General features: G+C 43.7%; 1 protein-coding gene across 1 annotated transcript; it reads left to right on the forward strand.

Moving 5' to 3' along the window:
• The first annotated feature begins 2,114 nt into the window (after window positions 1-2,114).
• Window positions 2,115-2,576, forward strand: LOC109755027 (uncharacterized). The gene has a single exon (XM_020313910.3). It carries the CDS (start codon window positions 2,135-2,137, stop codon window positions 2,420-2,422), a length of 288 nt encoding a protein of 95 aa, XP_020169499.1. The 5' UTR covers window positions 2,115-2,134; the 3' UTR covers window positions 2,423-2,576.
• Window positions 2,577-26,278: the final 23,702 nt, after the last annotated feature.

The following is a 26,278-nucleotide window of genomic DNA, read 5'->3' on the forward strand; positions in this document are numbered from 1 at the left end:
CGCACCGTTCTTAGTGTTGCTGTCTCCTCTTCATGGCCCATTCACCAACTTGATGTTAAAAATGCTTTCCTCCATGGTTCCCTTCAAGAAACTGTCTACTGCCAGCAACCTCTGGGTTTTGAAAATCCATCCTTTCCAACTCATGTATGTGTTCTTCAGAAATCTCTCTACGGTCTTAAACAGGCCCCACGAGCTTGGTTTCAACGCTTCTCCTCCTTCATTCAAACAATAGGCTTCACTCCATCTCTCTCCGACACCTCTCTTTTTGTGTATCATCAAACTTCTGACACTGCCTATTTACTTCTCTATGTAGATGATATCATTCTTACCGCCTCCTCTCAAAAGTTCTTAGATCATATTGTCTCTCTTCTTAGATCTGAATTTTCTATGACTGACCTAGGACTCCTTCATCATTTCTTAGGCATTGCTGTTGTTCGAGATTCCTCCAGCCTTTTTCTTTCCCAACGCCAGTATATTCTTGATCTTCTTAATCGTGCTGGTATGCTTGACTGTCAATCATCTCGCACTCCTGTCGATACTAGTTTTAAACTTTCGGCTAAGTGTGAACCCTTTTCCGATCCTACTCTCTATCGTAGCCTAACAGGTGCTCTCCAATATCTCACCATTACTCGTCCTGAAATCTCTTTTGCTGTTCAACAAGCATGTCTCTATATGCATGATCCCCGGGTTCCTCACTATAATCATGTTAAACGCATTCTTCGGTATTTAAAAGGAACTCTCAATCATGGTCTCCACCTCAATAATTTTTCTCCAAACTCGCTTACCGCATACTCTGATGCAGACTGGGCTGGTTGTCCTGACACTCGAAGGTCCACTTCCGGTTTTTGTGTTTTTCTTGGTAACAATTTGATTTCTTGGTCTTCAAAAAGACAGGTTACAGTCTCACGTTCGTCGGCCGAGGCTGAGTATCGCGCTGTGGCACATGCCGTTGCAGATACAATCTGGATTCGGCAGTTACTCTCCGAGCTACACAGGCCTATTGAGCAGGCCACTATTGTCTACTGTGACAACATATCAGCAGTCTACATGACCAGCAATCCAGTTCAACACCGACGCACAAAGCATATTGAGATTGATATTCATTTTGTTCGTGAAAATGTTGCTCTTGGTCAAGTTCGGGTGCTTCATGTTCCCTTTACGGCTCAGTTTGCTGACATTTTCACCAAGGCACTGCCTACTAAGCCGTTTCAAGATATCTGTTTCAGTCTCAATGTCGTCGAGCCTGCCGTTGATACTGCGGGGGGATGTTAGAGTAGTCATTATGGTATACGACTTCTAGTCCAAGTCAGTTTTGTACCCCTACCCCAAGTCGGTTTATACCCTCTTATATACTCTTGTATGCCGCACCAAATCATATATAAGCAACAGTTTTATTCAGCTTTCAGTTAGTTCGGAGATCTCCGCAGAGGAGGCTATGAACAACGAATAAAGTAGCAACGTTTCCCTGGAAAAAAAATGGAAGGAACCTCTTTGACATATCAATGGGATGCCGGCCTGCGTAGTGTGGACAAAATTCATGTGGCGGTGGGAGATATGTATATATCCGGGTCGACGAATATTGCGGCGATTGGTGATTCGCCCGTGGTGATCTGGCCAAAGATATCATTCCCACGGATTTAGTTGCTCATGTCATACGACGGTGCAATGAGACAGTTGATGATGGTTGGTCCAACAAACAATGTCAAACATGCATGGATATATTTCTCTTTTCGAGATTTGCGTGGATATCTGACTATAATGCGCGATTTCTCTCCGTCCTGAAAATCTGATCGGAAGGGGGGGGTCATAGAAAAGAAAGGCCTCTTTTTACGTCCAACTTGCCTATTTGTATTTGCAACATGGCGTATATATATGTGATGGATCACACGGGGCCATGAGCAGAAAGTTGCCCCTTTTTCGATCGACGAATGAGGGTAATGAGGCCACTGCTCTCGTCGCTCGTTGGTCGCTGTCAGTGCGAGTGCGACACAGGCGAGTCTCCACCCATGGCGCCAAACGGCAAACCGCTTGCTCGAGCTCCTATAAATGAGCACAGCGTCCTGCAGCTACGTACCGAACTCGCCACCGTCGCCACATTCTACTCTAGTGCGAGCTGTGAGGTAGCATTCCATTCATGGCGTCCAGCTCGAGCGCGTTGAGGATGCCGGCACTGTGCGCCGTGCTCATCCTGCTGCTGCTGACCGCCGTCTCGCGCTGCGAGGCCAACCTCCTGCAGGTGACGGTGGGAGGGCGGAGAATGCTGGCCGGTGGGAGCAATGCGGCCGCCGTCTTCTCGCGGCCGGCGGAGACGACTGCCGCAAGTACCATGCGGTGGGCAGCAGCAGGGAGGGCGACTGCGGCGATGCCGTACTCTGAGTCGAAGAGGTCCAGCCCCGGCGGCCCGGACCCTCAGCACCACTAACGAAGTATTCTCGCCCCCGACGTACGTGCAACCTATCCTGAAGTAGCTTATACTGATTAAGATTAAGAGGACGGACGTACGTACGGAGTACTTGGTAAGCTGGAATAGTGAAGTCCCTCGACTTCTAAAGAGTAGTATATAGTATACTACTTACTCAAACTTGAGTTTTGTAATTCGTGTCTCTGAAGCAAGCAAGAAACATAAATGGCACATTTGATCTTTCACCTTTTCCGACTCATATATCGATCCAACCACTACTGGAATTTTCATGTACGCCGGGTGTCACTAGTGCAGAATCGGGCTTTAGCGCCGGTTCGTAAGGGCCTTTAGTGCCGGTTCTGCAACCGGCACTAAAGAGTGAAGACTAAAGCCCCCCCCCCCCCCTACCGGTTCGGCACGAACCGGCGCTAAAGTGGCACGAGCCAGGCCCGGGTGCTGGTAGACCATTAGTACCGGTGGGTAGCATCAACCGGTACTAAATGTTTTTTTGGGGGGTTGGTTTTAATTTTTATTTTTCCATTAATTTTGTGTTTTCCATTTAATTTTTTTTTTGTTTGCTGGTATTTTACGATACTACATATTGTACACGTTATGCATATATATAAATAGATTTTCTCGTAGAACCGATCATATATATATATATAATCGAATGTCTCACAACCACCATTAACTATTCACACATACACATGTATATATATATATATAATTTCTCCTACATGTTGCCTTGGTGCCTTCGGAGCACGATGACAAGTGGTTCATGAGGGTGGTCGCGGGTAATAGTATTCTTCTTTGGGATCTATGACCTGGCCGAGCAAAAATCCCGTTATTTCCTCTTGAAGTGCTCGTATGCGCTTTGTTGGTAGGAGCTGGTCCCGCACGTCTTTGAACTGTTAAGGAGATCAATATGCATGTGTATTAGTTGTGTGACTAGATATCGACAATCATGTAAGATTTATGAATAGTGTTCTGGCAAACGTACTCATTGTTGTCTATCAGATCTGCTCCATTCGGACGCCATCATGCGAATGTTCTCGCAAACATAGTATGCACACACTTCAGTCCCCGGCGCCTGCTTCAGGGCCTTTACGAGAATAGAATTTAATCAGATAATAATTAATCAAACATGATAATTAATTAATGGTATTGAAACAAGAATTAAAGAGATGGTAGCTAGCTAGCTAGTACTACTTAATTACATACCTTGGGTCGATACCAAAATAGCTTTTGTCGCCATTTTCCTGGAGTCACCTTGATGTACTTTGCCAAGCCCTGCCCGCCGGCAAAGAAAATTAATAAAGGGGTTATTAAAAATAGTTCATATCAGGAAATGACGAACTAAATAGGCCGAGATATAGGTAATAATGATTGAAATTACCTGTTGACTATCCCCTTCACGATGCTGTAGTCACTTTCTTTTTTAAGTAGTGAGTCCAGTACTTCAACTTTTCTTCGTCAACTTTAATGTCTAACAAGATCCAGTGAAACCTGCATGCGCACACGTTTGCATGTATAAATTAAGTGGGCATGTGCATAACACTAATCAACTATAACCCTAAACCCTATACACTTATTAACATCTAGCTAGTAAGCAAAAACAGAATTTGTAGTACAAGACAGTGTGACTCACTCGAAGTTGTAAGGAAGTAGTATATCTTCATTGCTATTGAGGCGCTTCAAGAACTCTAGCATGTTTTTCTCTACATCTTGTGTACACCATTCCAATTTCCATGTGTATTCATTAACGGTATTTGGGTCAATGAACCCAATGCCATAGCGTCCAGCTTTTTTCATTTCATACATCTTCATCCTGCATAATACCACAGAAAAGAATATATAGTGAGGATATATAATTACAGATAATTAATGATCAATCAATGAGCACTAGAGCTAGCTTGAGACTTCAATTGCAGAAAGAAATCACTTACAGACAATAGCAACTGACGATAGATTTGTCGAGTGCATCTTGATTGAATAACTGAAATAATTCCGAATACTCAATGGACAGAGCTTTCTTATTGAAGTAATGATCTTCCTCGACTTGCACCATGAGGGACTCTCGATTGGAACTCTTGGTAATTTTCATGTACCAATCATGCAATTCATATATTCTCGTGGGGAGTTCTTGACCTCCTCGGGCTCGACCAAAGGTTGGCCCCGGACATATTTCCATTTTATTTCCTCCTCTCTAAGCGGAGACATGGGCTCGATATCGAGAAGTTGTTCAATAGTGATCTTGAGCATTTCAGCCTGCATTATATGCTCCTCGGTTATTACCACATCGCCCAGCTCGGGAACGTAAACGGTTTGCCCACGATAATATTGGGCGCGCGTACTCTCATGTGTTGTTGGCCCAACAAGCGGGGGGATCGATTGCGCCGCCTGTTCTCGCACGGTGTTAGGCGGGACGGGGGCCCTGGGGGGTAGCAATGCCACTGGAGCATCGCACGGGGCCCTCATACATGCCGTACAGTGTGGTGGCATGTCCGAAGAGGCGGCACGCGTCTCCGGGGTGTGGCCCCCCTCACGGACAGCGATGACACAGTAGTAGACGTTCTGCGGTAACGATGCGGCGTGAATATTATCAAATACTCGGGGCACGATAAAATCATGAGTTTTTTACATGACGTGGGCACATGTGCTATAGGACTGATGGTAATTTTTCATAATTTTTGGTGATGGAGAACTATCTGAACACTTCCCTCTCCGCGGATTGCTCTTCGCGTGTTTAAGACTGTGGCCGACGGCCTCCGAGGGCTAGCACATGCCGCCAAATCTTGCGTAGGCGGCCTCTCACAAGTCTGGAAGTGTTGTGGTGGTTGCAAACGGCCGGCACGCGTCTCCGGGGTGTGCCCCCCTCACCGATGGCGCCGCCGCCGACACCTGAAGGGGGGAAAACGGACGCGTTGGGTTGACATGGATGGGGCTTGCTGCGGCTTTGGCCCGGATGTTGGTCCAAAGTGTTCCTATGGGCTAACCTAACACAACCGGGTGGAGAGTTCTACTGGTCAAAGCCCGTCCGTGCAACGTCAAAGGCCTAGATCTCGTGGTCAAACGCTACATGGTTAGGCGGGACGGGGGGCCTGGGGGGGGGGGGGGTAGCAATGCCATTGGAGCATCGCACCGGGCCCTCATACATGCCGTACGGTGTGGTGGCATGTCCGAAGAGGCGGCACGCGTCTCTGGGGTGTGGCCCCCCTCACGGACGGCGATGACACAGTAGTAGACATTCTGCGGTAACGATGCGGCGTGAATATTATTAAATACTCGGAGCGCGATAAAATCATGAGTTTTTTACACGACGTGGGCACATGTGCTATAGGACTGATGGTAATCTTTCATAATTTTTGGTGACGGAGAAGTATCTGAACACTTCCCTCTCCGCGGATTGCTCTTCGTGTGTCTACGACTGTGGCCGGCGGCCTCCGGGGGCTAGCACATGCCGCCAAATCTTGCGTAGGCGGCCTCTCACAAGTCTGGAAGTGTTGTGGCAGTTGAAAACTCCCGGCCCGCGTCTCCGGGGTGTGTCCCCCTCATGGACGGCGCCGCCGCCGGCACCTGGAGGGGGGAAACAGACGCGTCGGTTCTACACGGATGGGGTCTTGCTGTGGCTTTGGCCCGGATGTTGGTCCAAAGTGTTCCTATGGGCTAACCTAACACAACCGGGTGGAGAGTTCCACTGGTCAAAGCCCATCCGTGCAAACTCAAAGGGCTAGATCCCGTGGTCAAACGCTACACGGTTAGGCGGGACGGGGGCCCTAGGGGGGGGGGGTAGCAATGCCAGTGGAGCATCGCACCGGGCCCTCATACATGCCGTACGGTGTGGTGGCATGTCCGAAGAGGCAGCACGCGTCTCCGGGGTGTGGCCCCCCTCACGGACGGCGATGACAAAGTAGTAGACGTTCTGCGGTAACGATGCGGCTGAATATTATTAAATACTCGGAGCGCGATAAAATCATGAGTTTTTTACACGACATGGGAACATGTGCTATACGACTGATGGTAATTTTTCATAATTTTTGGTGATGGAGAAGTATCTGAACACTTCCCTCCCAGCGGATTACTCTTCGCGTGTCTACGACTGTGGCCGGCGGCCTCCGAGGGCTAGCACATGCCGCCAAATGTTGCGTAGGCGGCCTCTCACAAGTCTGGAAGTGTTGTGGTGGTTGCAAACGCCCGACACGCGTCTCCGGGGTGTGCCCCCCTCACGGACGGCGCCGCCGCCGGCACCTGGAGGGGGGAAACGGACGCGTCGGGTCTACACGAATGGGGTCTTGCTGTGGCTTTGGCCCGGATGTTGCTCCAAAGTGTTCCTATGGGCTGACCTAGCACAACCGGGTGGAGAGTTCCACTGGTCAAAGCCCGTCCGTGCAAAGTCAAAGGGATAGATCCCTTGGTCAAACGCTACAGGGTTAGGCGGGACGGGGCCCTGGGAGGGGGGTAGCAATGCCACTGGAGCATCGCACCGGGCCCTCATACATGCCGTACGGTGTGGTGGCTTGTCCGAAGAGGCGGCACGCGTCTCCGGGGTGTGGCCCCCCTCACGGACGGCGATGACATAGTAGTAAACGTTCTGCGGTAACGATGCGGCGTGAATATTATTAAATACCCGGAGCGCGATAAAATCATGAGTTTTTTACACGACGTGGGCACATGTGCTATAGGACTGATGGTAATTTTTCATAATTTTTGGTGATGGAGAAGTATCTAAACACTTCCCTCTCCGCGGATTGCTCTTCGCGTGTCTACGACTGTGGCCGGCGGCCTCCGGGGGCTAGCACATGCCGCCAAATATTGCGTAGGCGGCCTATCACAAGTCTGGAAGTGTTGTGGTGGTTGCAAACGCCCGGCATGCGTCTCCGGGGTGTGCCCCCCCTCACGGACGGCGCCACCGCCGACACTTGGAGGGGGGAAACGGACGCGTCAGGTCTACACGGATGGGATCTTGCTGTGGATTTGGCCTAGACTTGGTCTGTCATCTCGCGATGACATGCACTATCACGGAGAAGCAGTTATTCACCGTGGACTACACCCTCTCGGCGCCGATCAACGCCCTAGACTGTCGGGGCCGCTGGAGGGGTGCCGGTCTCTAGAACCGGGCGAGGCCCATCATTTGAAAAAGAAAACACAAGACGGTAATTATGATGTGCTAAGGTTGTTTGCCAAGCATGGAAGAAAACAAAAAAATATAATACAAAAAAGAAGGATGCTTTACCGAGAGTTCTGATGTCTACTACGCAACCTTCTTCTTGTAGACGTTGTTGGGCCTTCAAGTGCAGAGGTTTGTAGGACAGTAGCAAATTTCCCTCAAGTGGATGACCTAAGGTTTATCAATCCGTGGGAGGCGTAGGATGAAGATGGTCTCTCTCAAACAACCCTGCAACCAAATAACAAAGAGTCTCTTGTGTCCCCAACACACCCAATACAATGGTAAATTATATAGGTGCACTAGTTCAGCGAAGAGATGGTGATACAAGTGCAATATGGATGGTCGGTAAAGGTTTTTGTAATCTGAAAATATAAAAACAGAAAGGTAACAAGTGGTAAAAGTGAGCGTAAACGGTATTGCAATGCTAGGAAACAAGGCCTAGGGTTCATACTTTCAGTAGTGCAAGTTCTCTCAACAATAATAACATAATCAGATCATATAACTATCCCTCAACATGCAACAAAGAGTCACTCCAAAGTCATTAATAGCGGAGAACAAACGAAGAGATTATGGTAGGGTACGAAACCACCTCAAAGTTATTCTTTCCGATCAATCCATTGGGCTATTCCTATAAGTGTCACAAACAGCCCCAGAGTTTGTAGTAAAATAACACCTTAAGACACACATCAACCAACACCCTAATGTCACCTAGATACTCCAATGTCACCTCAAGTATCCGTGGGTATGATTATACGATATGCATCACACAATCTCAGATTCATCTATTCAAGCAACACATAGAACCTCAATGAGTGCCCCAAAGTTTCTACCAGAGAGTCTAGACGAAAACGTGTGCCAACCCCTATGCATAGGTTCATGGGCGGAACCCGCAACTTGATCACCAAAACATACATCAAGTGAATCAATAGAATAACCCATTGTCACCACGGTTATCCCATGCAAGACATACATCAAGCGTTCTCAAATCATTAAAGACTCAATCCAATAAGATAAGTTCAAAGGGAAAACTCAATCCATTACAAGATAGTAGAGGGGGATAAACATCATAAGATCCAACTATAATAGCAAAGCTCGCGATACATCAAGATCGTGCCAAATCAAGAACATGAGAGAGAGATCAAACACATAGCTACTCGTACATACCCTCAGCCCCGAGGGTGAACTACTCCCTCCTCGTCATGGAGAGTGCCGGGATGATGAAGATGGCCACCGGTGAGGGTTCCTCCCCTCCGGCAGGGCGCCGGAACAGGGCCCCGACTGGTTTTTGGTGGCTATAGAGGCTTGCGGCGACGGAACTCCCGATCTATTATGTTCCTCGATGGTTTTAGGGTATATTGGTATATATAGGAGGAACAAATATGTCAGGGGAGCCACGAGGGGCCCACGAGGGTGGAGGGTGCGCCTAGGGGGGTGGGTGCACCCCCCTGCCTCGTGCCCTCCTCGTTGATTCCCTGACGTGCACTCTAAGTCCACTGGATTGCTTTCGTTCCAAAAATAACTTTTCCGAAGGTTTTATTCCATTTGGACTCCGTTTGATATTCCTTTTCTGCGAAACACTGAAACAAGGGAAAAAACAGAAACTGGCACTGGGCTCTGGGTTAATAGGTCAGTCCCAAAAATAATATAAAAGTGCATAGTAAAGCCCATTAAACATCCAAGATGGATAATATAATAGCATGAATACTTCATAAATTATAGATACGTTGGAGACGTATCAGCGTCCCCAAGCTTAATTCCTGCTCGTCCTCGAGTAGGTAAATGATAAAAGAAATAATTTATGAAGTGTGAATGCTAGCAGGTGCACAAGTTTGATCAATGATAATTTCAATCACCTTTTCTAGCATCATTATATAACAGTAGCTCAACTCATAGAACTTTGCATGATCAATTAACAAACTATTCACATGTTAAAGTATAGATCATAAACTTTCTCGAAAACTAACAAACCGTGTTATTAGTCATCAAACAATTACAATTCATCTTATTGTCAGGAAGAGTCTATGTCAGAGCTTTGATTCAGCAAACTTCAAATACTCAACTATCATTTAGTCTTCCATGATTGCTACCACTCAAAGCATATTTTCAGAACAAATAGTATTCATCGAACACAGAGAAAGATAGGGGCTTAATGTTTCGCCTCCCAACCTTTTACCTCAAGGGTAATGTCAACAATAATAATGCATGCTCAAATATATTTGAATGGCCATATATGCTTAGATCTTTCCATCACATGATGCTTGCCAACTAAAGAGTAGGTTGGAATAAGAAGGAATACTACTGACTCTTGCATAAAAGTAAAAGATAGGCCCTTCGCAGAGGGAAGCAGGGATTTGCAGAGGTGCCAGAGCTCGAAGCAAAAACATAGATGAAAATAATTTTGAGAGGTATGCTTTCATTGTCAACATAACGACCAAGAGTTCCCAATATCTTCCATACTAGATACATCATAGGCGGTTACCACGCAGAAAGGTAAAGATTTTACTCCCCCTCCACCAACGATCACACTCCACGGCTTGTCCGAAACAACGGGTGCCGTCCAACTTTCAACAATCCTGGGGGAGTTTTGTTTAAATTATTTGCAAATTTGTTTTTGATCTTTTGATCATAGGACTGGGCATCCCAGTTACCAGCCATTTTCTCGTGAATGATGAGTGGAGTCCACTCATCGTGAGAATAACCCACCTAGCATGGAAGATACTGCTAGCCCCTAGTTGCTACATGAGCGATTCAGGCATACAAAACAGATTATTATTTGAAGGTTTAGAGTTTGGCACATGCAAATTTACTTGGAACGGCAGGTAAATACCGCATATAGGTAGATATGTGAAGGAAATATGCCCTAGAGGCAATAATAAAGTATTATATATTTCCTTATATCATGATAAATGTTTATTATTCATGCTAGAATTGTATTAACCGGAAACATAATACATGTGTGAATACATAGACAAACAGAGTGTCACTAGTATGCCTCTACTTGACTAGCTCGTTAATCAAAGATGGTTATGTTTCCTAGCCATAGACATAAGTTGTCATTTGATTAACGAGATCACTTCATTAGGAAAATGACGTGATTGACTTGACCCATTCCGTTAGCTTAGCACTCGATCGTTTAGTATGTTGCTATTGCTTTCTTCATGACTTATACATGTTCCTATGACTATGAGATTATGCAACTCCCGTTTACTGGAGGAACACTTTGTGTGCTACCAAACGTCACAACGTAAATGGGTGATTATAAAGGTGCTCTACAGGTATCTCCAAAGGTACTTGTTGGGTTGGCGTATTTCGAGATTAGGATTTGTCACTCCAATTATCGGAGAGGTATCTCTGGGCCCACTCGGTAATGCACATCAGTATAAAGCCTTGCAAGCATTGTGACTAATGAGTTAGTTGCGGGATGATGTGTTACGGAACGAGTAAAGAGACTTGCCGGTAACGAGATTGAACTAGGTATCGAGATACCGACGATCAAATCTCGGGCAAGTAACATACCGGTGACAAAGGGAACAACGTATGTTGTTATGCGGTCTGACCGATAAAGATCTTCGTAGAATATGTGGGAGCCAATATGGGCATCCAGGTCCCGCTATTGGTTATTGACCGGAGATGTGTCTCGGTCATATCTACATAGTTCTCGAACCCGTAGGGTCCGCACGCTTAACGTTACGATGACAGTTTTATTGAGTTTTGATGTACCGAAGGAGTTCGGAGTCCCGGATGAGATCGGGGATATGACGAGGAGTCTCGAAATGGTCGAGACGTAAAAATCGATATATTGGACGACTATATTCGGACTTCGGAAAGGTTCCGAGTGATTCGGGTATTTTTCGGAGTACCGGAGAGTTACGGGAATTCGTATTGGGCCTTAATGGGCCATACGGGAAAGGAGAGAAAGGCCTCAAAAGGTGGCCGCACCCCTCCCCATGGTCTGGTCCGAATTGGACTAGGGAAGGGGGGCGCACCCTTCCTTCTTTCTCCTTCCCCCTTCCCTTCTCCTACTCCCACAAGGAAAGGAGGAGTCCTACTCCCGGTGGGAGTAGGACTCCCCCCTATGGCGCGCCTCTCCCCTTGGCCGGCTGCCTCCCCCTTGCTCCTTTATATACGGGGGCAGGGGGGCACCCCAGAGACACAACAATTGATCCTTGAGATCTCTTAGCCGTGTGCGGTGCCCCCCTCCACCATATTACACCTCGATAATACCGTTGCGGAGCTTAGGAGAAGCCCTGCGTCGGTGGAACATCATCATCATCACCACGCCATCGTGCTGACGAAACTCTCCCTCAACACTCGGCTGGATCGGAGTTCAAGGGACGTCATCGAGCTGAACGTGTGTAGAACTCGGAGGTGCCGTACGTTCGGTACTTGATCGGTCGGATCATGAAGACGTACGACTACATCAACCGCGTTGTGATAACGCTTCCGCTGTCGGTCTACGAGGGTACGTGGACAACACTCTCCCCTCTCGTTGCTATGCATCACCATGATCTTGCGTGTGCGTAGGAAATTTTTTGAAATTACTACGTTCCCCAACAGTGGCATCCGAGCCTGGTTTTATGCGTTGATGCTATGCACGAGTAGAATACAAGTGAGTTGTGGGCGATATAAGTCATACTGCTTACCAGCATGTCATACTTTGGTTCAGTGGTATTGTGAGATGAAGCGGCCCGGACCGACATTACGCGTACGCTTACGTGAGACTGGTTTCACCGTTGCGAGCACTCGTTGCTTAAAGGTGACCGGCGGGTGTCTGTCTCACTCACTTTAGTTGAACCGAGTGTGGCTACGCCCGGTCCTTGCAAAGGTTAAAACAACACCAACTTGACAAACTGTCGTTGTGGTTTTGATGCGTAGGTAAGAACGGTTCTTGCTAAGCCCGTAGCAGCCACGTAAAAATATGCAACAACAAAGTAGAGGACGTCTAACTTGTTTTTGCAGGGCATGTTGTGATGTGATATAATGTGTTGTATGAGATGATCATGTTTTGTAACCGAGTTATCGGCAACTGGCAGGAGCCATATGGTTGTCGCTTTATTGTATGAGATGCAATCGCCATGTAATAGTTTTACTTTATCACTAAGCGGTAGCGATAGTCGTAAAAGCAATAAGTTGGCGAGACGACAACGATGCTACGATGGAGATCAAGGTGTCGCGCCGGTGACGATGGTGATCATGACGGTGCTTCGGAGATGGAGATCACAAGCACGGTGCTTCGGAGATGGAGATCACAAGCACAAGATGATGATGGCCATATCATATCACTTATATTGATTGCATGTGATGTTAATCCTTTATGCATCTTATCTTGCTTTGTTTGACGGTAGCATTATAAGATGATCCTTCACTAAATTATCAAAGTATAAGTGTTCTCCCTGAGTATGCACCGTTGCGAAAGTTCTTCGTGCTGAGACACCATGTGATGATCGGGTGTGATAGGCTCTACGTTCAAATACAACGGGTGCAAAACAGTTGCACACGCGGAATACTCAGGTAAACTTGACGAGCCTAGCATATAACAGATATGGCCTCGGAACACAGAGACCGAAAGGTCGAGCGTGAATCATATAGTAGATATGATCAACATAGTGATGTTCACCATTGAAACTACTCCATCTCACGTGATGATCGGACATGGTTTAGTTGATATGGATCACGTGATCACTTAGAGGATTAGAGGGATGTCTATTTAAGTGGGAGTTCTTAAGTAATATGATTAATTGAACTTAAATTTATCATGAACTTAGTCCTGATAGTATTTTGCAAATTAGGTTGTAGACCAATAGCTCGCGTTGTTGCTTCCCTGTTTATTTTTGATATGTTCCTAGAGAAATATTATGTTGAAAAATGTTAGTAGCAAAGATGCGGATTGGATCCGTGATCTGAGGATTATCCTCATTGCTGCACAGAAAAATTATGTCCTTGATGCACCGCTAGGTGACAGACCTATTGCAGGAGCAGATGCAGACGTTATGAACGTTTGGCTAGCTCAATATGATGACTACTTGATAGTTTAGTGCAGCATGCTTAACGGCTTAGAATCGGGACTTCAAAGATGTTTTGAACGTCATGGACCATATGAGATGTTCCAGGAGTTGAAGTTAATATTTCAAGCAAATACCCGAGTTGAGAGATATGAAGTCTCCAACAAGTTCTATAGCTAAAAGATGGAGGAGAATCGCTCAACTAGTGAGCATGTGCTCAGATTGTCTGGGTACTACAATCGCTTGAATCAAGTGGGAGTTAATCTTCCAGATAAAATAGTGATTGATAGAATTCTCTAGTCACCATCACCAAGTTAGTAGAACTTCGTGATGAACTATAGTATGTAAGGGATGACGAAAGTAATTCCCGAGCTCTTCGCGATGCTGAAATCGACGAAGGTAGAAATCAAGAAAGAGCATCAGTTGATGGTTAACAAGACCACTAGTTTCAAGAAAAGGGCAAAGGGATAGAAGGGGAACTTCAAGAAGAACGGCAAGCAAGTTGCTGCTCAAGTGAAGAAGCCTAAGTCTGGTCCTAAGCCTGAGACTAAGTGCTTCTACTGCAAAGGGACTGGTCACTGGAAGCGGAACTACCCCAACTATTTGGTGGATAAGAAGGATGGCAAAGTGAACAAAAGGTATATTGGATATACATGTTATTGATGTGTACTTTACTAATGTTTATAGCAACCCCTCGGTATTTGATACTGGTTCAATTGCTAAAGTAGTAACTCGAAACGGGAGTTGCAGAATAAACAGAGACTAGTAAAAGGCGAGGTGACGATGTGTGTTGGAAGTAGTTCCAAGATTGATATGATCATCATCGCACACTCCCTATACTTTCGGGATTAGTGTTGAAACTAAATAAGTGTTATTTGGTGTTTGCGTTGAGCATGAATATGATTTGATCATGTTTATTGCAATACAGTTATTCATTTAAGTTAGAGAACAATTGTTGTTCTGTTTAAATGAATAAAAACCTTCTATGGTCATACACACCAACGAAAATGGTTTGTTGGATCTCGATCGTAATGATACACATAATCATAATATTGAAGCCAAAAGATGCAAAGTTAATAATGATAGTGCAACTTATTTGTGGCACTGCCGTTTAGGTCATATTGGTGTAAAGCGCATGAAGAAACTCCATACTGATGGGATTTTGGAATCACTTGATTATGAATCACTTGATGCTTGCGAACCGTGCCTCATGGGCAAGATGACTGAAATGCCGTTCTCTGGAACTATGGAGAGAGCAACAGATTTGTTGGAAATCATACATACAGATGTATGTGGCCCGATGAATATTGAGGCTCGTAGCAGGTATCATTATTTTCTGACCTTCACAGATGATTTGAGCAGATATGGTTATATCTACTTAATGAAACAGAAGTCTGAAACATTTGAAAAGTTCATATAATTTCAGAGTGAAGCGGAAAATCATCGTAACAAGAAAATAAAGTTTCTACGATCTGATCATGGAGAAGAGTATTTGAGTTACGAGTTTGGCCTTCAGTTAAAACAATGTGAAATAGTTTCACTACTCACGCCACCTGGAACACCACAGCATAATGGTGTGTCCGAACGTCATAACCGTACTTTATTGGATATAGTGCAATCTATGATGTCTCTTACCAATTTACCACTATCGTTTTGGGGTTATGCATTAGAGACAGCTGCATTCACGTTAAATAGGGCACCATAAAAATCCGTTGAGACGACGCCTTATGAACTGAGGTTTAGCAAGAAACCAAAGTTGTCGTTTCTTAAAATTTGGGGTTGCGATGCTTATGTGAAAAAGTTTCATCCTGATAAGCTCAAACCCAAATCGGAGAAATGTGTCTTCATAGGATACCCAAAGGAGACAGTTGGGTACACCTTCTATCACAGATCCGAAGGCAAGACATTCGTTGCTTAGTATGGATCCTTTCTAGAGAAGGAGTTTCTCTCGAAAGAAGTGAGTGGGAGGAAAGTAGAACTTGATGAGGTAACTGTACCTGCTCCCTTATTGGAAAGTAGTTCATCACAAGAAACGGTTCCTGTGACGTCTATACCAATGAGTGAGGAAGTTAATGATGATGATCATGAAACTTCAGATCAAGTTGTTACTAAACCTTGTAGGTCAACCAGAGTAAGATCCGCACCAGAGTGGTACGGTAATCCTGTTCTGGAGGTTATGTTACTAGACCATGGCAAACCTACGAACTATGAAGAAGCGATGGTGAGCCCAGATTCCGCAAAATGGCTTGAGGCCATGAAATCTGAGATGAGATCCATGTATGAGAACAAAGTGTGGACTTTGGTTGACTTGCCCAATGATCGGCAAGCAATTGAGAATAAATGGATCGTCAAGAGGAAGATGGACGCTGATAGTAGTATCACTATCTACAAAGCTAGAATTGTTGCAAAAAGGTTTTCGACAAGTTCAAGATGTTGACTACGATGAGAATTTCTCACTCGTATCTATGCTTAAGTCTGTCTGAATCATGTTAGCAGTTGCCGCATTTTATGAAATATGGCAAATGGATAAACAAAACTGCATTCCTTAATGGATTTATTAAAGAAGAGTTGTATATGATGCAACCAGGAGGTTTTGTCAATCCTAAAGGTGCTAACAAAATATGCAAGCTCCAGCGATCCATCTATGGACTGGTGCAAGCATCTCGGAGTTGGAATATACACTTTGATAAGTTGATCAAAGGATATAGTTTTATACAGACTTGCGGTGAAGCCTGTATTTACAAGAAAGTGAGTGGGAGCACTACAGCATTTCTAATAAGTATATGTGAATGACATATTGTTGATCGGAAATAATGTAGAATTATTCTGTAAAGCATAAAGGAGTGTTTTGAAATGAGTTTTTCAAAGAAAGACCTCGGTGAAGCTGCTTACATATTGAGCATCAAGATCTATAGAGATAGATGAAGACGCTTGATAAGTTTTTCAATGAGTACATACCTTAACAAGATTTTGAAGTAGTTCAAAATAGAACAGTCAAAGAAAGAGTTCTTGCCTGTGTTACAAGGTGTGAAATTGAGTAAGACTCAAAGCCCGACCACGACAGAAGATAGAAAGAGAATGAAAGTCATTCCTTATGCCTTGGCCATAGGTTCTATAAAGTATGCCATGCTGTGTACCAGATCTATTGTTTACCCTACCACTGAGTTTGGCAAAGGAGTACAATAGTAATCTAGGAGTAGATCACTGGACAACGGTCAAAATTATCCTTAGTGGAAAAAAGGATATGTTTCTCGATTATGGAAGTGACAAAAGGTTCGTCGTAAAGGGTTACGTCGATGCAAGTTTTGACACTAATCTAGATGACTCTAAGTCTCGATCTAGATACATATTGAAAGTGGGAGCAATTATCTAGAGTAGCTCCATGCAGAGCATTGTAGACATAGAAATTTGCAAAATACTTACGGATCTGAATGTGACAGACCCATTGACTAAAATTATCTCACAATCAAACCATAATCACACCTTAGTACTCTTTGGGTGTTAATCACATAGCGATGTGAACTAGATTATTGACTCTAGTAAACCCTTTGGGTGTTGGTCACATGACAATGTGAACTATGGGTGTTAATCACATGGTGATGTGAATTATTGATGTTAAATCACATGGCGATGTGAACTAGATTATTGACTCTAGTGCAAGTGGGAGACTGAAGGAAATATGCCCTAGAGGCAATAATAAAGTATTATATATTTCCTTGTATCATGATAAATGTTTATTATTCATGCTAGTATTGTATTAACCGGAAACATAATACATGTGTGAATACATAGACAAACAGAGTGTCACTAGTATGCCTCTACTTGACTAGCTCGTTAATCAAAGATGGTTATGTTTCCTAGCCATAGACATAAGTTGTCATTTGATTAACGAGATCACCTCATTAGAAAAATGACGTGATTGACTTGACCCATTCCGTTAGCTTAGCACTCGATCGTTTAGTATGTTGCTATTGCTTTCTTCATGACTTATACATGTTCCTATGACTATGAGATTATGCAACTCCCGTTTACCGGAGGAACACTTTGTGTGCTACCAAACGTCACAACGTAAATGGGTGATTATAAAGGTGCTCTACAGGTGTCTCCAAAGGTAGTTGTTGGGTTGGCGTATTTCGAGATTAGGATTTGTCACTCCAATTGTCGGAGAGGTATCTCTGGGCCCACTCGGTAATGCACATCACTATAAAGCCTTGCAAGCATTGTGACTAATGAGTTAGTTGCGGGATGATGTGTTACGGAACGAGTAAAGAGACTTGCCGGTAACGAGATTGAACTAGGTATCGAGATACCGACGATCAAATCTCGGGCAAGTAACATACCGGTGACAAAGGGAACAACGTATGTTGTTATGCGGTCTGACCGATAAAGATCTTCGTAGAATATGTGGGAGCCAATATGGGCATCCAGGTCCCGCTATTGGTTATTGACCGGAGACGTGTCTCGGTCATATCTACATAGTTCTCGAACTCGTAGGGTCCGCACGCTTAACGTTACGATGACAGTTTTATTGAGTTTTGATGTACCGAAGGAGTTCGGAGTCCCGGATGAGATCGGGGATATGACGAGGAGTCTCGAAATGGTCGAGACGTAAAAATCGATATATTGGACGACTATATTCGGACTTCGGAAAGGTTCCGAGTGATTCGGGTATTTTTCGGAGTACCGGAGAGTTACGGGAATTCGTATTGGGCCTTAATGGGCCATACGGGAAAGGAGAGAAAGGCCTCAAAAGGTGGCCGCACCCCTCCCCATGGTCTGGTCCGAATTGGACTAGGGAAGGGGGGCGCACCCTTCCTTCTTTCTCCTTCCCCCTTCCCTTCTCCTACTCCCACAAGGAAAGGAGGAGTCCTACTCCCGGTGGGAGTAGGACTCCCCCCTATGGCGCGCCTCTCCCCTTGGCCGGCTGCCTCCCCCTTGCTCCTTTATATACGGGGGCAGGGGGGCACCCCAGAGACACAACAATTGATCCTTGAGATCTCTTAGCCGTGTGCGGTGCCCCCCTCCACCATATTACACCTCGATAATACCGTTGCGGAGCTTAGGCGAAGCCCTGCGTCGGTGGAACATCGTCATCGTCACCACGCCGTCGTGCTGACGAAACTCTCCCTCAACACTCGGCTGGATCGGAGTTCGAGGGACGTCATCGAGCTGAACGTGTGTAGAACTCGGAGGTGCCTTACGTTCGGTACTTGATCAGTCGGATCGTGAAGATGTACGACTACATCAACCGCGTTGTGATAACGCTTCCGCTGTCGGTCTACGAGGGTACGTGGACAACACTCTCCCCTCTCGTTGCTATGCATCACCATGATCTTGCGTGTGCGTAGGAATTTTTTTGAAATTACTACGTTTCCCAACAATATGGTGGACACTCATGGAAGAAACTTGGTTCAAGGATTTTGGATGCACAAGCAGTATTCACGCTTAGTACAGATATTTTGGCTAGCAAAGGATTCTAAATAGCAAGCACCACATGTTAGAGGATCCATAACAATATAACTTCTATACAAATATACCCAAGCATAACTCATTATGTTGTCTTCCTTGTCCAACTTCAACTAATTTGCTCAGGATTGAAAATAATTAATGGGGCTCACAATCATAGAAGATGTCCAAGATAGTATATTTATATGTGAAATCTCTCTTCCTTCAATATTCTTTCATGAATTGTTCAAGTGACCAATACAATGTTTGCTAACCTTCAAAAAATTTACCACCTCTACTTCTTATATGTGAAGTCATTACTCCCCATAGGATAAACATAAGAAGCATATATAATTTCAGATTTATGACATTCAAATCATTCAACCATTTACTCATAGGATATAAGTGAAGCACACGAGTAAATGACAAACTACTCCAAAAAGATATAAGTGAAGATCAATGAGTAGTCGAATAATTATGTAACTATGTGAAGACTCTCTCTTATTTAAGAATTTCAGATCTTGATATTTTATTCAAACAGCAAGCAAAACAAAATAACATGACATTTCAAGGATAGCACTCATCATGTGAAGAAGCAAAAACTTAGGATCAACCGATACTAACCTATAGTTGTCGAAGAAGAAAGGTGGGATGCCAATCGGGGCATCCCCAAGCTTAGACGCCTGAGACTTCTTTAAATATTATCTTGGGATGACTTGGGCATCCCCAAGCTTGAGCTTTTGTGTCTCCTTAATTCCTCTCATATCACGATCTCCCAAAATCTCAAAAGCTTCATCCACACAAAACTCAACAAGGACTCATGAGATAGGTTAGTATAAACCAATGCAAAAACTTTATCATACTATACTGTAGCAAATCACTAAAATTATTATTCAACATTGCATACTAAATGCCTCTGCATATTTAATAGTCCTATCCTCAAATAGAATCATTACACAAGCAAACATATGCAAACAATGCAAACATAACAGCAATCTGTCAAAACAGTACAGTCTGTAAAGAATGCAAGATTCATCATACTTCCCTAACTAAAAAATTATAAAAGAAAATTACCACTGTAGTAAATTTATCAAAACTTATTATGCAAAAGGTTTCAACATTTTATCACCTTCTGACTTTTCTAGGGAATTTTTGCAACAGCGGTAAACTTTCTGTTTTGAAACAGCAACATGTATACTTGCAAAATAAGCATGGTAAAGGCTATCCTTGACAATTTTATTGAAAATAAAGATGCAAAACATTATTCTAAATAACATCAAGGAAATACTAACAAAAGAAAATGACGCTCCCAGCAAAACACATATCATGTGGCGAATAAAAATATAGCTCGAAGTAAAGTTACCGATGAACGAAGACGAATGAGGGGATGCCTTCCGGGGCATCCCCAAGCTTAGGCTCTTGGTTGTCCTTGAATATTACCTTGGGGTGCCTTGGGAATCCCCAATCTTAGGCTTTTGCCACTCCTTATTCCATAGTCCATCGAATCTTTACCCAAAACTTGAAAACTTCACAACACAAAACTCAACAGAAAACTCGTAAGCTCCGTTAGCGAAAGAAAACAAAAAACCACTTCAAGGTACTGTAATGAACTCATTCTTTATTTATATTGGTGTTAAACCTACTGTATTCTAACTTCTCTATGGTTTATAAACTATTTTACTAGCCATAGAGTCATCAAAATATGCAAACAACACACGAAAAACAGAATCTGTCAAAAACAGAACAGTCTGTAGTAATCTGTAACTAACGTATACTTATGGAACTCCAAAAATTCTAAAATAAATTGGTGGACCTGAGTAATTTGTCTAGTAATTATATGCAAAAAGAATCAACTAAATATCACTCTACATTAAAAAGTTTTAGCTAATCTCGTGAGCGCTAAAGTTTCTTTTTTTTACAGAATGATCATAAAGACTTCACCCAAGTCTTCCCAAAGGTTCTACTTGGCACAAACACTAATTAAAACATAAAACCACATCTAACCAGAGGCTATATAGATTATTTATTCCTAAACAGAACCAAAAAGCAAGAAACTAAAATAAAGTTGGGTTGCCTCCCAACAAGCGCTAACGTTTAACGCCCCTAGCTAGGCATGATGATTTCAATGATGCTCACATAAAAGATAAGAATTGAAACATAAAGAGAGCATTATGAAGAATATGACTAGCATATTTAAGTCTAACCCACTTCCTATGCATAGGGATTTTTTGAGCAAACAACTTATGGGAACAATAATCAACTAGCATAGGAAGGCAAAACAAACATAACTTTAAAACTTTAAGCACATAGAGAGGAAACTTGATATTATTGCAATTCCTACAAGCATATATTCCTCCCTCATAATAATTTTCAGTAGCATCATGAACGAATTCAACAATATAACCATCACATAAATCATTCCTTTCATGACCCACAAGCATAGAAAATTTATTACTCTCCACATAAGCAAAATTCTTCTCATTCGTAATAGTGGGAGCAAATTCAAGAAAATAACTATCATGGGATTGAAAATTGAAATCAAGATGACAAGTTTCATGGTTATCATTATTCTTTATAGCATATGTGTCATCACAATAATCATCATATATAGGAGGCATGCTTTTATCATAATAAATTTGCTCATCAAAACTTGGGGGACAAAAAATATCATCTTCATCAAACATAGCTTCCCCAAGCTTGTGGCTTTGCATATCATTAGCATCATGGATATTCAAGGAATTCATACTAACAACATTGCAATCATGCTCATCATTCAAAGATTTAGTGCCAAACATTTTAATGCATTCTTGTTCTAACACTTTGGCACAATTTTCCTTTCCATCATACTCACGAAAGATATTAAAAAGATGAAGCGTATGAGACAAAATCAATTCCATTTTTTGTAGTTTTCTTTTATAAACTAAACTAGTGCTAAAACAAGAAACAAAAAGATTCGATTGCAAGATCTAAAGATATACCTTCAAGCACTCACCTCCCCGGCAACGGCGCCAGAAACTGCTTGATGTCCACTACACAACCTTCTTCTTGTAGACGTTGTTGGGCCTCCAAGTGCAGAGGTTTGTAGGACAGTAGCAAATTTCCCTCAAGTGGATGACCTAAGGTTTATCAATCCGTGGGAGGCGTAGGATGAAGATGGTCTCTCTCAAACAACCTTGCAACCAAATAACAAAGAGTCTCTTGTGTCCCCAACACACCCAATACAATGGTAAATTGTATAGGTGCACTAGTTCAGCGAAGAGATGGTGATACAAGTGCAATATGGATGGTAGATAAAGGTTTTTGTAATCTGAAAATATTAAAACAACAAGGTAACAAGTGGTAAAAGTTAGCATAAACGGTATTGCAATGCTAGGAAACAAGGCCTAGGGTTCATACTTTCAGTAGTGCAAGTTCTCTCAACAATAATAACATAATCGGATCATATAACTATCCCTCAACATGCAACAAAGAGTCACTCCAAAGACACTAATAGCGGAGAACAAACGAAGAGATTATGGTAGGGTACGAAACCACCTCAAAGTTATTCTTTCCGATCAATCCATTGGGCTATTCCTATAAGTGTCACAAAAGGCCCCAGAGTTCGTAGTAAAATAACACCTTAAGACACACATCAACCAAAACCCTAATGTCACCTAGATACTCCAATGTCACCTCAAGTATCTGTGGGTATGATTATACGATATGCATCACACAATCTTAGATTCATCTATTCAACCAACACATAGAACCTCAATGAGTGCCCCAAAGTTTCTACCGGAGAGTCAAGACGAAAACGTGTGCCAACCCCTATGCATAGGTTCATGGGCGGAACCCACAAGTTGATCACCAAAACATACATCAAGTGAATCAATAGAATAACCCATTGTCACCACGGTTATCCCACGCAAGACATACATCAAGTGTTCTCAAATCATTAAAGACTCAATCCGATAAGATAACTTCAAAGGGAAAACTCAATCCATTACAAGTGAGTAGAGGGGGAGAAACATCATAAGATCCAGCTATAATAGCAAAGCTCGTGATACATCAAGATCGTGCCAAATCAAGAACACGAGAGAGAGATCAAACACATAGCTACTGGTACATACCCTCAGCCCCGAGGGTGAACTACTCCCTCCTCGTGATGGAGAGTGTCGGGATGATGAAGATGGCCACCGGTGAGGGTTCCCCCCCCTCCGGCAGGGCATCGGAACAGGGTCCCAATTGGTTTCTGGTGGCTACAGAGGCTTGCGGCGGCGGAACTCGCGATCTATTCTGTTCCTCGATGGTTTTAGGGTATATTGGTATATATAGCAGGAAGAAATACGTCAGGGGAGCCATGAGGGGCCCACGAGGGTGGAGGGCGCGCCCAGGGGGGTGGGGGCGCCCCCTGCCTCGTTCCCTCCTTGTTGATTCCTTGACGTGCACTCCAAGTCCCCTGGATTGCTTCTGTTCCAAAAATAACTTTTCCGAAGGTTTCATTCCGTTTGGACTCCGTTTGATATTCCTTTTCTGCGAAACACTAAAACAAGGGAAAAAGCAGAAACTAGCACTGGGCTCTGGGTTAATAGGTTAGTCCCAAAAATAATATAAAAGTGCATAGTAAAGCCCATTAAACATCCAAGATGGATAATATAATAGCATGAATACTTCATAAATTATAGATACGTTGGAGACGTATCAGCATCCCCAAGCTTAATTCCTGCTCGTCCTCGAGTAGGTAAATGATAAAAGAAATATTTTATGAAGTGTGAATGCTAGCAGGTGCACAAGTTTGATCAATGATAATTTCAGTCACCTTTTCTAGCATCATTATATAAAAGTAGCTCAGCTCATAGAACTTTGCATGATCAAGTAACAAACTATTCACATGTTAAAGTATAGATCATAAACTTTCTTGAAAACTAACAAACTGTGTTATTAGTCATCAAACAATTACAATTCATCTTATTGTCAGGAAGAGTCTATGTCAGAGCTTTGATTCAGCAAACTTCACATACTCAACTATCATTTAGTCTTCCATGATTGCTACCACTCAAAGCATATTTTTAGAACAAATAGTATTCATCGAACACAGAGAAAGATAGGGGCTTAATGTTTCGCTTCCCAACCTTTTACCTCAAGGGTAATGTCAACAATAATAATTCATGCTCAAATATATTTGAATGGCCATATATGCTTAGATCTTTCCATCACATGATGCTTGCCAACTAAAGAGTAGGTTGGAATGAGAAGGAATACTACTGACTCTTGCATAAAAGTAAAAGATAGGCCCTTCGCAGAGGGAAGCAGGGATTTGCAGAGGTGCCAGAGCCGCCGCCACCGGGAGTGCCTCCCCCGACCCCTCCACCGAGCCCCCCCACTGCCACCTCCACCGAGCTCGTCCACCGCCACCATCTCGGCCAAGCTTCACCGAGCACCACCGGCGCGGCATCCCCTCCACTGAGCTCTACCTCGTCCGGCATCCACCTCCCCCGCCGCCCCCTGCCCCGTTGGTGAGCCCCTACTCAATCTCGTTTTTTTTTTGAAATAAAAGGGGTTTCCCCCCTCTCCATTACAACAAAAGGTGTATATATATGCATAGTGAATAATGTGTGTGAGTGTGTGCTTTGTATGTGTGTGTGTCAGTGAGTGATGTTGGTGTATGTGTGCATATATAATGAATGGTTTTTTTATATTTAGGTGTGTATATATGTGCATATATAATGAATGGTGTATGTGAGTGTGTGTGTGGGAGAGGGGTGCTATTGATGTGTGTGTGTGTGTGTGCATGTGTGAGTGAGTGTGTGATGTGTGTGTATGGATATGTGAGTGTGTTTGTGTTTGGGGGGTGTGTGAGTGAGTGTTATTGATGTTTGTGTGTCTGACATATGATTGACACAACTTCATTCTATCATGCAGGACATGCATCTGTTTTGACAATAGAGAGAGTGAATTCCGTTGCACGCTTCAAGGGTAATCTCTTCCCGTTCATGTGTAGGTTTTCATTATTTGTAGATCACCTAAATAGTCGCGTAACCTAGGTGTCTCCCGTTCAGAAGGGTTGTATCTATAAATATGCAAGTCTTTGCATATTTATAACCTCAACTCTTTCGAATTGTCCACGTTTTCCATGGACAACCCGAGGATGTGTAGGCGGGCCGTTTTCATGATGTACTTAGATCCGAGACAGAATTTCGACAGTGTCTCCTTGTTGTTCTCTAGATACACATCCTCTTGGCTTATTGCTGAGACGTGTATTTGGAGAACAGCGGGGAGGTGCTGCCGAAATTTTGTCTCGGGTCGGAGTACGTCATGAAAGCGGACCCAGCCTACATATTCTCGGGTGGGATTAGGACCTATCTTTACCTATTACATAGCTCAGTGCATGTCGTAAAACTTGATGGAACCACTTGTTACATAAAAAAAATCATGTGTGTGTTTCACTTTATATCAGAGGATGGAAGAACGTGAGTGGATGTACACCGGACATCCCAGCATGGAGGGTATGACCCCTGAGTGGATGTCGAAGACCAATGATTTCCTGGAATTAGTATTTGCTGGAGAAACGCCAGTTCGTGGAATTTGGTGCCCATGCACGGAGTGTGATAACCAGACTGAAAGAGATAAGATTACTATGAGTAAAAACTTAGGCAAATATGGGTTTACGCCAGGCTATTACCAGTGGATCTTTCACGGTGAGACAGAACATTCCAGGGCGGAGGTGGTGCGACAACGCACCGGCGAATATGATACTCGGATTGAAAACCTGTTAGATGACATCCGCTGTGCGGTTCACGGGAGGACCCGAACTCCGAGGAGCCGCCGGAAAGCCCTGAAGAGTATCATGCAGCTTTGTTTGCGGCGCAAAAACCCCTTCACGCCCATACAAAGGTTACTCAACTAGATGGCATTGCACGCCTAATGGCCCTGAAGGCAAACCATAACATGAGCATAATTTGCTTCAATGAGTTATTGTCAGTTATTGCTAGCCTGTTGCCTAAAGAAAATATATTGCCAAAGAACATGTACGAGTCGAACAAAATCCTCGGTTCACTTAAGATGCCATATGAGCAAATACATGCTTGTCCAAACGGATGCATGTTATTTAGAAATGAACATAAAGATACGAATTATTGTGTCAAGTGCAAATCCTCTAGGTATATTGAGGTAATAGATGATGATGGTAGCAAGAGGCAGCTCACAATTGCCGTCAATATCCTTCGATATCTTTCATTCACAAAAAGGATCCAAAGGCTTTATATGACCGAGGAAACTTCCCAA

The sequence above is a fragment of the Aegilops tauschii genome, chromosome 7, assembly GCF_002575655.3.
Source record: "Aegilops tauschii subsp. strangulata cultivar AL8/78 chromosome 7, Aet v6.0, whole genome shotgun sequence".
NCBI lineage: Eukaryota > Viridiplantae > Streptophyta > Magnoliopsida > Poales > Poaceae > Aegilops > Aegilops tauschii.